This window comes from Salarias fasciatus, unplaced genomic scaffold (assembly GCF_902148845.1).
Source record: "Salarias fasciatus unplaced genomic scaffold, fSalaFa1.1, whole genome shotgun sequence".
NCBI classification, from domain to species: domain Eukaryota; kingdom Metazoa; phylum Chordata; class Actinopteri; order Blenniiformes; family Blenniidae; genus Salarias; species Salarias fasciatus.
This window is the reverse complement of record NW_021941377.1, coordinates 862,490-879,460: the sequence shown is the minus strand read 5'-3', so window position 1 is coordinate 879,460 and position 16,971 is coordinate 862,490. Positions and strand designations below refer to the sequence as shown.

At 28.1% G+C, this 16,971-nt stretch overlaps 1 protein-coding gene across 1 annotated transcript in view; it reads left to right on the top strand.

The window, feature by feature from the left end:
• The window catches only part of LOC115385263 (thimet oligopeptidase), a 55,067-nt gene extending 39,048 nt beyond the window's left edge, over positions 1–16,019 (top strand). The window contains exons 7-13 of the mRNA XM_030087236.1: positions 1,928–2,063; positions 2,143–2,285; positions 4,896–5,341; positions 7,394–7,821; positions 10,678–10,806; positions 12,673–12,809; positions 15,804–16,019. Of these exons, the coding sequence (XP_029943096.1) occupies positions 1,928–2,063; positions 2,143–2,285; positions 4,896–5,341; positions 7,394–7,821; positions 10,678–10,806; positions 12,673–12,809; positions 15,804–15,965 (1,581 nt within the window). The 3' untranslated portion in view covers positions 15,966–16,019. The remainder of the gene's footprint in view (positions 1–1,927; positions 2,064–2,142; positions 2,286–4,895; positions 5,342–7,393; positions 7,822–10,677; positions 10,807–12,672; positions 12,810–15,803) is intronic.
• Positions 16,020–16,971: the final 952 nt, after the last annotated feature.

Below are 16,971 nucleotides of genomic sequence, written 5' to 3'. Positions count from 1 at the left end.
ATAAAAATTCTTTTTAAATATTTTGGATTAAAAATTCAAAAATTTAAAAAAAATATGCGATAAAGTCAAAAATTCAGTGAAATATTGAATTATTTAATAATAAAGTAATTAAAGGAAAAGTTACTCAATTTTCGATACATCCTGAACCTTTTTTTATATTTTTCTACTTCTTTAGTAGAAATTTAAAAATTATATTACACATATTTTAATTAAAGGAAATGAGAAATCAAAAAAATTTAAATAAATAAAAAAATGTTAAATTATTTGTAGCAATTTAAAGGTTACTTAATTTTGATACAATTTGAATAATTTTTTTATGTTTTACTATGTTTCTTAGTAGTAATTTAAAAATTCCATTTACATTTTTTTGATTAAAAAAATCCAAAATTTAAAAAAAATGCGATAAGTTCAAAAATCCAGTGAAATATTGAATTATTTGTAGTCATTAAAGGAAAAGTTACTCAGTTTTTGATACATTCAGAACATTTTTTATATTTTTCTACTTTTTTAGTAGTAATTTAAAAATTGTTACATATTTTTTAATTAAAGAAAATCAAAAATCAAAAAAATTAAAACAAAAGTTAAAAAATTTAATTATGTGTAGCAATTTAAGAGTTACAAATATGTTAATAAAGCAAGTGTAATAGAAAAAAAATAACTTGATTAAAATATATTTTCACATTGTTTTATCAGTGTTGTTCACAGCGTTGTGTAACCCGATCCATTCTGTCTTGGCCCCGCCCCCTTTTAAGAGAACTTCATGGATAAAATATTTAAAAAAAATGTCATTATGAACATTAAGATTTTGTAAAATGTATAAAAGTAGAAAAAAATATATATTAAACAAATAATTTGTTAAAAGTAAATATTAATTATCAAAAATGTGTTAAATAAAAGAAAATAACTAAAATTTATTTTTTATTAAATAAAATAAATATTTGTTTAAAATACAATGTAAAAATGAATAAAATAAATTTTTTACATAAATATATGTAATTGAATAAATATAGAGAAAAAACAAGTTAAAAAAAATTCAAATTTAATCTATTAAAATTTAATATTTTGTATATTTTCGCGTGTATTTAATTGTATCAGTGTTGTTCAAAACGTTGTGTAATCCGATCCTTCTTGGCTCCGCCCCCTCTTGGCCCCTCCCGCTTGTAACAACTCCATAGACAACATGTATTTTGAAAATTGTTAAAAAAAATGTAAATATAACAATGAAAAAAATTCATAAAATGAATAAAATTAAGAAATTATAAAAATATATCTTATAAAAACATTTGTTAAATTTTATCAAATTAAAATGAAAAAAATAAGTATTGTTTTCATTAAATAAAATAGGTTTTAATTAAAACAAAAAAATGATGAAAATAAATTAAGTATATGAATAAAATTAATTTGAATAAACAGGTAAATAACAACTTTAATAACTTATTTAAATAAAATCAAATATAAATTTATTTTTCTTGTTGTTTTTCATGTATTTAATTGTATCAGTGTTGTTCAAAACGTTGTGTAATCCGATCCCTCTTGGCTCCACCCCCTCCTGACCCCTCCCCCTTCTAACAACTCCATGAACAAAATATATTTTAAAAGTTGTTAAAAAAAAATGTAAAGATAAAAATGAAAAAAATTCATAAAATGAATAAAATTAAGAAATAATAAAAAATATATTAAAAAGAAATTTGTTAAAAGAATATGTGAATTAAATATCAAAATTTTATGAAATTAAAATGCAAAAAAATAAGTTTTGGGTTTCTTAAATAAAATAAATATTAATTAAAACAAAAATTATGAAAATAAATTAAATTATTTAAACTTAATGTAATAAAAATGTATTTTTCTCATTGTTTTTCATGTATTTCATTGCATCAGTGTTGCTCCCAACATTGTGTAACCCGATCCCTCTTGGCCCCGCCCCCAGGAGAACTCGGCCATCCTGAAGCAGCTGCTGTCCCTGCGCGCCCAGAAGAGCGCGCTGCTGGGCTTCGCCACGCACGCCGACTTCGTCCTGGAGATGAACATGGCCAAGAGCAGCCGGCGGGTGGCCGACTTCCTGGGTGGGCGGGGCTTCGTCTTCAACCCCTCCTCTTAAATGGGCGGGGCCTCACCGTGTAACTTGACACCTTCCTCCTCCAGACGAGCTGGCGCGGCGGCTGAAGCCGCTGGGCGAGCAGGAGCGCGCCGTGCTGCTGCGCCTCAAGGAGGCGGAGTGTCGGAAAAGGGGCGTGGCCTTCAGCGGGACGCTGCACGCCTGGGACACGCGCTACTACATGACCCAGGTCGGTCGCCGCGGCAACCATTACCGGGGGCAACCGGGAACATATATTAAGTGTCATTTACAAATAATGTTACGATTTTTTTTTTTCATTTACGAACTTTTCGTGAAGTTTCCGTTACCGAGTTTTACGAGCTCCACATTTTTTTTAAGAACTTTTCAGAACGTACATGTTTTTTTTTACAACGCATTTATTTATGATTATTTTTTCAAAGTGTTCTATTACACTTTTTACGAACTTTTCATTTCCGATTTTCTTTTTTTTTCCCAGTTTCCATTTTTGAATTTTACGTAGTTGTTTCATTCATGAACCGAAAATTAACCGAATTTTTCCGAGCGGTCCGAATATTTTCCCGAATTAAATCTACGAGATATTCATTTACATTTATTTTTTAACGAATTTCATCTGCGATCGTTTCCTTACGAGGTTTTCCGAGCTTTTCATTTGCAATTTTTTACCGAATGAAATCTACAGTAATTTCTTTACGAGATTTTCATTTACGTTTTTTACCGAATTTCATCTACGATCGTTTCCTTACGAGAGTTTCATTCACTATTGTTTTACCGAATTGAATCTACGATCATTTGATTATGAGGTTTTACTAAATTTGTTCGAATTCCGAATTTTTCTTCAAAGTTTTTGTTTACGAGTTTTTACTAAAAATTATTTTTGGATTTTTTTCTTAAAATTTTTAATTTGCAATTTTTTTGCCAAATTTCAGTTACGATGTTTTCTACGAGATTTTCCTTCACAAATGTTTTCAACGAACTTTCCACGTACAAAATTTTTACGACCTTTTCATGTACGTATTTGTTTTATCCTGAACAGTGTTTGCGATCCTTTCTTTACGTGATTTTCATTCACGTTTTTTCACCAAATTTCATCTACCATCTTTTCCTTACGAGATTTTCATTCACTGTTTTTTTATTGAATTGAATCTACGATCACTTCCTTACGAGGTTTTACAAAAATTGTTCAAATTCCAAATTTTTCTCCAAAGTTTTCAATGACGAGTTTTTACTTAAAATTATCTTTGGATATTTTTCTTCAAATTTTTAATTTGCAATTTTTTTGCCAAATTTCAGCTACGATGATTTCTACGAGATTTTCCTTCACAAATGTTTTCAACGAACTTTGCACGTAGAAAATGTTTCCGAACTTTTCATGTACGTATTTTTCGCAAACTTTCGGTTTGCGAGTTTTTTACTGAACAGCATTTGCGATCCTTTCTTTACGTGATTTTCATTTCCGTTTTTTTTTTTTACTGAATGTCATCAACAATCGTTTCCTTACGAGGTTTTCATGCACGAAATTTTTCCGAGCTTTTCATTTACATTTTTTTACCGAATGAAATCTACAGTAATTTCTTAAGGAGATTTTCATTTACGTTTTTTTTATGGACTTTCATGTACGAAGTTTTTACGAACTTTTCATTTGCTACTTTTACATTTTTTAATTTTTCTTTTTTTTTTTTTTTTTTTTACCAATTTTCATTTACGATCATTTCCTTGCGAGATTTTCACTTATGAATTTTGTGTACGGACTTTGATGTACGAAGTTTTTCCGAACTTTTCATTTGCCACTTTTACCTTTTTTAACTTATGATTTGTTTTTTTATTTTAACTGAATTTCATCTGCGATCATTTCTTTGCAAGATTTTCATTTCCGATTTTATTTTTTTTTCGGATTTTCATGTACGAAGTTTTTCCGTACTTTTCATTTGCCAATTTTTACATTTTTTAATTTATTTTTATTTTTTATTTATTCATTTATTTTTTTAACACATTTTCATCTACAATCATTTCCTTGCGAGATTTACAGTTACGATTTTTTTTTTTTTTACGGACTTTCATGTATGTAGTTTTTCCGAACTTTTCTCCAAACTTTTCATTTGCCACTTTTAAATGTTTTAGCATATCATTTTTTTTTTTTTTTTTTTTTTTTTTTACCAATTTTCATCTACGATCATTTCTTTCAAAGATTTTCACTGACGATTTTTGTTTACGGACTTTTATGTACGAAGTTTTTCCGAACTTTTCATTTGCCACTTTTACCTTTTTTAACTTATGATTTATTTCTTTTTTTTATTTTAACCAAATTTCATCTGCGATCATTTCTTTGCGAGATTTTCATTTTAGATTTTTCTTTTTTTTTCACATTTTCATGTACGAAGTTTTTCCGAACTTTTCATTTGCCACTTTTACCTTTTTTAACTTGATTTTTTTTTTTTTTTGATTTTAACCGAATTTCATCTGCGATCATTTCTTTGCGAGATTTTCATTTCCGATTTTTTTTTTTTTCAAATTTTCATGTACGAAGTTTTTCCGAACTTTTCATTTGCCACTTTTACATTTTTTTTCTCTTTTTTTTTTTTTTTTTGTTTTTTTTTACCAATTTTCATCTACGATTAATTCCTTGCGACATTTACACTTACGTTTTTTTTTAAGGAACTTTCATGTACGAACTTTTCCCGAATTTTTCACTTGTCAGCTTTTACCTGTTTTATTATTATGATTAATTAAATAAATTCTGAGCAATCTGAATATTTCTGCGTTAATCGTTTTAAACATCTGTTGTGTGTGTGTGTGTGTGTGTGTGTGTGTGTGTGTGCAGGTGGAGGAGACCCAGTACTCGGTGGACCAGAACCAGCTGAAGGAGTACTTCCCGCTGGACGTGGTGACGGCCGGCCTGCTGGACATCTACCAGGAGCTGCTGGGCCTGCGCTTCACCCGGCTAGCCACCGCTAGCGCTAGCGCTAACGCTAGCGACGCTAACACTAACGCTAGCAGCGATAAGGCTGAAACTAGCTCCACAAGTTCCAACACTAGTGCCAGTAATGCCACCGCTAACGCTAACGCTAATGCTAACGCTAGCACGGCCGCCGCTAAAGCTAGCGCCGCCGACGCCGAAAGCGGCGCCGGTAATACTGACGCCCCGAGCAAGGCTAACGCTAGCGGCGCTAGCATTAGCGTGTGGCACCCGGAGGTGTCGTGTTACGCCGTGCACGACCGCGAGAGCGGCGAGGCGCTGGGGGTGTTCTACCTGGACCTGCACCCCAGGTAACGCGCGCACGCACGCACGCACACACACATTATTTATTATTATAATTAAATAAACTTAAAAAAAGCAAGTAATACAGTTAAATCAATTAAAACAGGGCGTGGTCAGACACCAACAAATTAAAAAATTTTGAATAAAAAATGTTTATAAAATGTAATGATTTGTAAAATAAACTAAATGCTCAATAAATTTTAAAATTCTATTGAAATAAATATTTATTCATAAAAATATAATTAAGAAAAATAAATAAATTGAATTAAACACATAATAAAATGTATATTGTTTTTATATTTTTGTGACCACGCCCTCTTTTTGAAAAGAACAAATTATTAATTCATTTGTATTATGATTATTTTATTTTTTATGGTTATAATTTTTTTTAAAATTAAAATTTAAAAACAATTTTTCTATTTTGTTAACTTAATTTCTGACCCCGCCCCTTCTGTGTGTTTACTATTATTTTTTATTCTAGTTATATATATTTATTTTTTTATATTTTATTTTCTGAAACCAGCCCTTTAAATGATATTTAAATTCTAATTATTATTAATTTTGTTATGATATACTTTTATATATTCGTTTTATTTATTTTAATTTGTATTTTCTGACCCCGCCCCTTTTCTCTCCTGTAATTTATCTCCAACCCTGGCCCCGCCCCCAGCCCTGGCCCCGCCCCCTCCCGTTGTCCTGACCACACCATCTTTTTGGAGTGAATGATTTTGTATTCAATTATTTGTATTTTTAATATTGTTATTGTTATTATTATTAGTATTTATTTTTATGGTTACAATTTTGTTTAATATAAGTTCATTTCAATAGCTTAATTTCTGACCACGCCCCCTTTTTGAAATGAAATACATTTTTTATCCAATTATTTGTATTATTGTTATTATTATTATTATTATAAATATAAAAATATTAACATTTTTGCTATTGTTATTTTTATTTTATTTTTTATTGTTAAAATTTTATTTTACAATCAAATACATAAACCTTTTCTATGCTTTGAACTGAAATTCTGGCCCCGCCCCTTTTCTCACTCCTGTAAGTGGTCTCCTCCCCTGGCCCCGCCCCCTCCTGTTGTCCTGACCACGCCCTCTTTTTGAAATGAATTATTTTTTTCATTCATTTGTATTATGATTATTATTATTATTATTAATTTTATTATTATAATTATTATTATTATAAATATCAATATTATTGTTTTCATTTTTTATGGTTACAATTTTTTTAAAAAAAACAATGTATAAACATTTTCCATTGTAATAACTTATTAAAATATAATATTATCATTATTATTATTATTATTATTATTATTATTATTGTTAATATATTTATTATTATTTTATCTTTACGGTTAAATTTTTTTTTAATAAAAGTTCATAAGCATTTTCTATTTCAATAACTTAATTTCTGACCACGCCCCCTTTTTGAAATTAAATAATTTTTTAATTCAATTATTTGCATTATTATTATCATTAATATAAATAATATTAATAATATGTTTGCTATTCTTATTATTGTTATCTTATATTTTATGGTTAAAATTGTATTTTGAATGAAATTTATGAACATTTTCTATGTTATGAACTGAGTTTCTGGCCCCGCCCCTTTTCTTACAACTTGTCATTTTTCCCCCTGGCCCCGCCCCCTCCCGTTGTCCTGACCACGCCCTCTTTTTGAAATGAATGATTTTTTCATTCATTTGTAAAATTATTATTATTATTATTATTATTTTTATTATTATTATTGTTATTATATAATAACTTAATTTCTGGCCACGCCCCTTTTTGAAATGAAATTTTTTTAATTCAATTATTGTTATTACTGTTATTATTAATATTAGTGTTATTTTTATTGTTATGTTAATAAATGAATTTATATAGTTATTGTTTTTATTAATGTGTATTTTATGGTTAAAATTGTATTTTAAATGAAATTTATGAACATTTTCTATGTTATGAACTGAGTTTCTGGCCCCGCCCCTTTTCTCACGACTGTAATTTCTCTCCTCAATCTGGCCCCGCCCCCTCTGGCCCCGCCCCCTCCAGAGAGGGGAAGTACTCCCACGCCGCCTGCTTCGGCCTGCAGCCGGGCTGCCTGCTGCCGGACGGCCGCCGCCAGCCGGCCGCCGCCGCCATGGTGGCCAACTTCAGCCGGGGGGCGGGGCCCGAGCCGGGTTCGGCGTCGGCGGGGGCGGAGCCGACCCCGGCGCCCTCGCTGCTGCAGCACGACGAGGTGGAGACCTACTTCCACGAGTTCGGCCACGTCATGCACCAGCTGTGCGCCCGCGCCGACGTGGCCGCCTTCGCCGGCACGCACGTGGAGCGCGACTTCGTGGAGGCGCCGTCGCAGATGCTGGAGAACTGGGTGTGGGAGGCGGAGCCTCTGGGCCGCATGGCGCGCCACCACCGCAGCCGCCAGCCGCTGCCCCAGGGCCTCATGGGAAAGCTGGCCCGCTCCCGGCTGGCCAACACCGGTAGGAAGCCGACCAGCAAAGACATCGAGCTTCAGAATAAAGAAAATAAGTAGAATAAAGTTTGAAATAAATTAGTGAATAATGACAATAAAAATGATCATAATATAAAGATAATAAAAATGTAAAATAATGTTATAAAATACATAACAGTTAATAAAATAATAACAAAAAGTATAAAAAATATATGTAGAAAGTCCATTTAAAACTTTATTCTTCAAAATATTCTTTTAAATAAAGTCAATGAATAAGATAAATAGAATAAAAATCTAAATAAGTGATTAAAAATAATATCGTAAATAACGGTTATAATAATAAAAATAAAATAAGTAGAATAAAGTTTAAAATAATACAAAATAATGACAATAACATTATAAATGATAAAACAAAACTTTATGAATCTATTTTTATCTTTCAAAATATTTTTTTAAATAAAGTCAATAAAAAATAAACCTACAAAATAATAAAAATGATAATAGAAAAATAAATAAAATAAGTAGAATAAAGTTTTAAATAGATAATAAAAAATAATATCGTAAATAACGGTTATAATAATAAAAATAAAATAAGTAGAATAAAGTTTTAAATAAATAATACAAAATAATATAGTAAATAATTAAAATAAAAATGATAATATAAAAATAAATAAAATAAGTAGAATAAAGTTTTAAATAAATAATACAAAATAATATAGTAAATAATTAAAATAAAAATGATAATATAAAAATAAATAAAATAAGTAAAATAAAGTTTTAAATAAATAATACAAAATAATATAGTAAATAATGACAATAAAAATGATCATAATATAAAGATAATAAAATTTAAAATGTTATAAAATACATAACAGTTTATAAAATAACAAATAAAAAGTATAAAAAATATATATATAAAAAATCCATTTAAAACTTTATTCTTCAAAATATTTTTTTAAATAAAGTCAATGAATGAGATAAATAGAATAAAAATCGTAATAAGTAATAAAAAATAATATCGTAAATAACGGTTATAATAATAAAAATAAAATAAGTAGAATAAAGTTTTAAATAAATAATACAAAATAATATAGTAAATAATGACAATAACATTATAAATGATAATAAAACAAAACTTTATAAATCTATTTTTTATTTTTCAAAATATTTTTTTAAATAAAGTCAATAAAAAAATAAACCTACAAAATAAATAAAATGGAATAAACATTTAAATAAACAAATAAAAAAATTAGTAAATAATGACAATAAAAATGATAATATAAAGAATAAAAATGTAAAATAATGTTATAAAATACATAACAGTTAATAAAATAACAAATAAAAAGTTTAAAAAATATATTTAAAAAATCCATTTCAAACTTTATTCTTCAAAATATTTTTTAAATAAAGTCAATGAATAAGATAAATAGAATAAAAATCTAAATAAGTAATACAAAATAATATCGTAAATAACGGTTAAAATAATAAAAATGAAAATATAAAAATAAATAAAATAAGTAGAATAAAGTTATAAATAAATAATACAAAATAAATGAAAATAAAACAAAACTTTATCTTTTTTAAATGAAGTCAATAAAAAAAATAAACCTACAAAATAAAATAAATCGAATAAAGATTTAAATTAAAAAATAAAAAATGATTCAATAATGACAATAAAAATGAACATAATATAAAGATAATGAAAATGTAAGATAATGTTATAAAATACATAACAGTTCATAAAATAATAACAAATAAAAAGTATAAAAAATATATATAGAAAATCCATTTAAAACTTTATTCTTCAAAATATTCTTTTAAATAAAGTCAATGAATAAGATAAATAGAATAAAAATCTAAATAAGTGATAAAAAATAATATCGTAAGTAACGATAATAATAATAAAAATGATAATATAAAAATAAATAAAATAAGTAGAATAAGGTTTTAAATAAATAATACAAAATAAATGATAATAAAACAAAACTTTATATTTTTTAAAATAAAGTCAATGAAAAAATAAACCTACAAAATAATTAAAATAAATCGAATAAAGATTTAAATAAACAAATAAAAAGATTAGTAAATAATGACAATAAAAATAATCATAATATAAAGATAGTAAAAATGTAAAATAATGTTATAAAATATATAACAGTTAATAAAATAACAAGTAAAAAGTATAAAAAATGTATATAAAAAATCCATTTAAAACTTTATTCTTCATAATACTTTTTAAATAAAGTCAATGAATGAGATAAACAGAATAAAAATCTAAATAAGTAATAAAAAAATAATGTTGTAAATAATGGTTATAATAATAAAAATGATAATATAAAAATAGTAAAAATGTGAAATAATGTTATAAAATAAATGATAAGAATTATCAAAATAAATAGAATAAAAATTAAAGTGAATGATTAATGCTAATGTCGTAAATAATGATAAAAGTGATACTAATGCAAAAATAATAAAAATGTGAAATGTAATAAATGACAAAAATTTATAAAATAATTACAAGTAATTTAAAACAAAACTAGATACATCTATACTTCCTTTAAATATTTTAAAATATTTTTCATATTCTTTACTTTTTAATTGTTACTCATTTCTTTAAAATATATATTTTTTTATTTTTAACCAATTTATTTTTCAAAATTTGCGCTTTTTGGTCAATAAGAAAAAATTTTCAACGTAAATTGGAATTAATGTATTTTGCTTGTTTTTATTTTCTGTAAACTCATTTAATTTGAAAAATTATTAAACTTTTAAGTTTTTTTTTCCTATATTTCTTTTACATTAGTGTTATTGGGCGTTTTCCCGTCGTCCAGCCGTTTGTTTACCTTTGTTTGTTTGTTTGTTTGTTGTTGTTGACTCCCTGCAGGCCTCTTCAACCTGCGGCAGATCGTCCTGGCCAAGCTGGACCAGGCGCTGCACACCCGGCCGGGGCTGGACCCGGCCCAGGAGTACGGCCGGCTCAGCCGGGAGCTGCTGGGCGTGGCCGCCTCGCCAGGTAGGCTAGCGGGCTAGCAGGCTAACTGCTAGCTAGCATGCTAACGGGCTAACTATAAGCTAGTGTGCTAACAGGCTATATGCTTAAAACAAGCTAGTATGGTAACACGCTAATGTCCAAAAAATAAGCTAGCCTGCTAAAAACAAGCTAGTGTGCTAAGAGGCTACTATGCTAATGACAAGCTAGTATGCTACAAACAAGCTAGTGTGCTAACAGGCTAATATGCTTGAGACAAGCTAGCGTGGCAACACGCTAATATGCTAAAAAATAAGCTAGCCTCCTAAAAAGAAGCTAGTGTGCTAACAGGCTAATATGCTTTAAAACTAAGCTAGTGGGCTAAAAACAAGCTAGTATGCTAAGAGGGTAATATGCCAACGACAAGCTAGTTTGCTAACAGGCTAATATGCCAACGACAAGCTAGTATGCTAAGAACAAGCTAGTGTGCTAACAGACTAATATGCTAAATACAAGCTAGTGTGCTAACAGGCTAATATGCTTGAGACAAGCTAGCGTGGCAACACGCTAATATGCTAAAAAATAAGCTAGCCTCCTAAAAAGAAGCTAGTGTGCTAACAGGCTAATATGCTTTAAAACTAAGCTAGTGGGCTAAAAACAAGCTAGTATGCTAAGAGGGTAATATGCCAACGACAAGCTAGTTTGCTAACAGGCTAATATGCCAACGACAAGCTAGTATGCTAAGAACAAGCTAGTGTGCTAACAGACTAATATGCTAAATACAAGCTAGTGGGCTAACAGGCTAATATGCTTGAGACAAGCTAGCGTGGCAACACGCTAATACGCTAAAAATAAGCTAGCCTTCTAAAAACAAGCTAGTGTGCTAACAGACTAGTACGCAGAAAACAAGCTAGTGGGCTAACAGGCTAGTATGCTTAAAACAAGCTAGTATGGTAACACGCTAATGTCCTAAAAATAAGCTAGCCTGCTAAAAACAAGCTAGTGGGCTAACAGGCTAATATGCGAAAAATAAGCTAGCCTGCTAAAAACAAGCTAGTGGGCTAACAGGCTAGTATGCTAAGAACAAGCTAGCCTGCTAAAAACAAGCTAGTGAGCTAACAGGCTACTTTGCTCAAAGTAAGCTAGTGTGCTAACAGGTTAATATGTGAGAAACTAGCTAGTGTGCTAACAGGCTAATATACTAAAAATAAGCTAGTGTGCTGACAGGCTAGTATGCTAAAAACAAGCTAGTAGGCTAACAGGCTAGTGTGCTAACAGGCTATTATGCTAAAAACAAGCTAGTGTGTTAATAGTCTAATATGCTAAAAACAAGCTAGTGGATTAACAGGCTTGTATGCTAATGACTAGCTAGTATGCTAAAAACAAGCGAGTGTGCTGATATGCTAAAAGCAACCTCGTGGGCTAGAGTGCGAGAATGCTGACAGGCTAGCATGCTAGCAACAAGCTACCATGCTAGCCTAGGTAGGGTAACAGGAGGAACATAGCAGGCGTCGCGGCGGCTTCGCCAGGTACACAATGCTATCATGCTAACATGTGACTAAAATTGTAACGCTTCCATGCTAACACCGGAATGCTAACCCAGTCATGCTAGCATGCAGCATGTGTATGCGAACGGGTGTGCTAACATGCTCACACAACTAAGGCAACATGCTAAATAACTTGAACGAGCTGAAGTGTCGACACGCGCATGCTAACGTGCGAACTAGCATGCTAACATGCTAACACAGCCATGCTAACTTGCTAGCACAGGAAGCGACGGTAACTTCCCGCTACTTAACTGTAAATGCGAGACGTTTTGATGTTGCCGGTGAAGCCCCCTCCCGCTCTAAGACCCGCCCCCCCCTCCTTCTTAACCCCGCCCCCTTCCCCTCTAAACCCCCCCCCCCTCAGGCACGGACATGCCGGCCACGTTCGGCCACCTGGCCGGCGGCTATGACGCGCAATACTACGGATACCTGTGGAGCGAGGTCTTCTCCATGGACATGTTCCAGAGCCGCTTCAAGGCCCAGGGGGTCATGAACCCGGAAGTGAGTCCCCGCCAAAGCCCCGCCCACTTCCCCACTTCCCCTCCCCTCCAATAAGCCCCGCCCACTCGTATCTGTTTCAGCAAACGAAGTATTTCATCATGAAATTGTTAAGCAAGCCTCTGTGCAGGAAGCAAGCAAGCCACGCCCACCTCACGTGCCCAAGCCCCGCCCCCACAGTTTATAAAAAAGAAAAATTACAAAAATGTGATACGAAAATATTAAAATAAAAAATATAAATATAATGGATATAATTACTAGATACATAATATATGTTGTCCATTATATAAATATATAAAAACAATAAAAAATATATATATTAAAAGTAATTAAGATACATATGTCGTCATTTATATAAATATATCATATAAAATAATAAAAATAAATATATTAAAAATGATTACAACATACATAATATATGTTGTCATTTATATATATATATCATATAAAATACTAAATAAATATACAAGAAATAATTGCTACATAATATATGTCGTTTATATAAAAATATGAAAATAATAAAAATTAATATCTTAAAAATAATTACTACATACATAATATGTCGTCCATTATATAAATATATAAAAACAATAAAAATAAATATATTAAAAGTAATTATAACATACATATGTCGTTATTTATATAAATATATCATATAAAATAATAATAATGAATATATTAAAAATAATTACGACATAAATATGTGTTGTCATTTATATAAATATATCATAAGAAATAATAAAAATAAATATATAAGAAATAATTACTACGTAATATATGTTGTTATATAAAGATATGAAAATAATAAAAATGAATATATTAAAAATAATTGCTAAATACATAATATATGTTGTCATTTATATAAATATATCATATAAAATAATAAAAATAAATATATAAGAATTAATTACTTCATAATATATGTCGTTCATATAAAAAATATGAAAATAATAAAAATTAATATCTTAAAAATAATTACTACATACATAATATGTCGTCCATTATATCAATATATAAAAACAATAAAAATAAATATACTAAAAGTAATTGTAACATACATATGTCGTCACTTATATAAATATATCAAAATAATAAAAATAAGTATGTTAAAAATAATTACTACATCCATAATATATGTTGTCGTTTATATAAATATATCATATAAAATAATAAAAATGAATATATTAAAAATGACTACATACATAACATATGTTGTCGTTTATATAAATATATCATATAAAATAATAAAAATGAATATTTTAAAAATGACTACATACATATGTTGTCATTTATATAATCATATAAAATAATAAAAATGAATATATTAAAAATGACTACATACATATGTTGTCGTTTATATAAATATATCATATAAAATAATAAAAATGAATATTTTCAAAATGACTACATACATAATATATGTTGTCATTTATATAAATATATCATAAAATAATAAAAATGAATATATTAAAAATAATGACTACATACATAATATATGTTTATGTAAATATATCATAAAATAATAAAAGTAAGTCACTTAAAAAAAAATCTTACATAATATATGTCGTCATTGAAATAAATATATAAAAATAATAAAAATAAGTCACTTAAAAATAATTCATACGTAAAATGTGTCGTCATTTATATAAATATCATATGAAAATAAAAATAAATGTATTAAAAATAATTACTACATGTGTCGTCATTTATATAAATATATCATATAAAATAATAGAAATACAGATAAAAATAATAATTGCATGCTACATATGTCGTCACTTAAAAATATATAAAAATAAAAATAAATATTAAAAATTACTACATACATAATATATGTCATTTATGTAAATATGTAAAAATAATAAAAATAAATATATTAATAATCAATGCATAATATATCTTGTTTATTTAAGTATAAAAATAATAAAAAAGTATATTAAAAGCAATTGCTGAATACATTATATGTCGTCATTTATATCACTATCATATAAAAATAATAAAGATAAATATAAATAAGTAATACATACATAATATATGTCTTAATTTATATAAATGCATCATTAAAAGTAATAAAAACAAATATATTAAACACATTAAGACATACAAAATATATGGTTGTCATTTATATAAATTGTATAATAAAACAATAAAAATAACAACATGAAAATTACAAAAATATGTACATAACAGGATATCTTTTATGTCTGTTATATATACATCAATAATAAAATTAAATATATTTAAGATAGAAAATATACATAACATAAGATGAAATATATGATAATAAATTTTTTAAATATTTGTTTTTGGTTTTCATTATCATTCAAAAATATATTTTTTGTATTATGTTAATTATTTAATTTATTAAATGTAAATATGTTGTAAATAAATAATTTAATTGTTTAAAATTTTTTAATGGTATTAAAATTTAAGGTAAAGAATAATTAAAAATATTGATTAATACAAAATTAATTATAATTGAATTTTTTATGAATAATTTTATCATTTAAAAAAAAAAAAAATAGCCAAAAAGAAAAAATGAGTTCCTGAAATTATTTCCTTTAATCTTGAACTAATACTATTAGAAATAAATTAAAAGTATAAATTTCTATTATAGTTTAATAATAAAACAACTGAAACTAAAATTTGAAAATTCAGAAAATTCATATTAAAAAAAAACATACTTTGGGGGCGTGGCTTAATTATGTCCAATAAATTGTTTTTAAATTTTTTGCTCAGCTTGTAATTGTTTTTATTTTTAACCTGCAATTTTTTGATTTTATAAACCAAATTTTATTAGAAAAGAAATTTTGATGAATATTTTTTATATGTATTATTTCTTTTGAATTTTTTGTTTTTGTACAAAATTAAATAATGTTAATTATTTAAATAATTTTATTATGTATTATTGATTTCTTGACTGTTAATTTGGGGTGACTAAGTGTTTTTAAATGTGTTGCGTCCTGGCCCCGCCCCCCCTCTCCTCTGATTGGCCAGGTGGGGCGGGACTACCGCCGCTGCGTCCTGGCGCCGGGCGGCTCGCTGGATGCCGAGGAGATGCTGCGCAACTTCCTGGGTCGCGACCCCGAGCAGGAGGCCTTCCTGCTCAGCAAGGGGCTGAGCCCCGAGGCACAGGCCACGCCCACCCCGGCCTGCTGAGGCCACGCCCACTCTCCCGGAAAAACCAAACCAATAAAAGTCGTCGAATCATGACTCAGCTTTTTTTTTTTAATTCCATTAAAATTCAGGTCAGGTTCATCAGTATCAAACCATGACTCTGCATTTTTACTTAAAATGATTAAAACATGAGTCAGCATTGTTTTATTTAAAATGATTAAAACATGAGTCAGCGTTTTTTTTATTTAAAATGATTAAAACATGACTCAGCAATTTTTTTTATTTAAAATGATTAAAGCATGAGTCAGCATTTTTTAATTTAAAATGATTAAAACATGAGTCAGCATTTTTTTATTTAAAATGATTAAAACATGAATCAGCATTTTTTTACTTAAAATGATTAAAACAGGCAGTGTTTTTTTATTTAAAAGTAAAACATGAGTCAGCATTTTTTTACTTAAAATGATTAAAGCATGAGTCAGCGATTTTTTTATTTAAAAGTAAAACATGAGTCAGCATTTTTTTATTGAAAATGATTCCAAGATGACTCAGCATTTTTTTATTTAAAATGATTAAAACATGAGTCAGCGTTTTTTATTTAAAATGATTAAAACATGAGTCAGCATTTTTTATTCGAAATTATTAAAACATGAGTCAGCATCACAATAAACTGACTGATTATATATAAATCACTTTTTTGGGGTGAAAGAAATTTAAAAAAAAAAAGATCAGCCATGACTCATCATTTTCAGGAAAACAAAGTAAACCATGACTCAGCATTTTTACACAAAATGCAATAAATTAAAATAAAACATGACTTGGCGTTTTTAATAAAATAAAATAAACCGTGAGTTAAAAAAAAAAAAACTCACAAAAACAAACCATGACTTATCATTTTCTCAAAAACAAAATATTACCCGTTACTCAGAAATTTTTAAATATAAAAACAGGTTTTTTATTATTATTATTAAAACGTGACTCAGAATTTTCTCAAAAAAAATATACTCTTACTAAGAATTTTTTTTTTAAATAAAAACATATATTATTT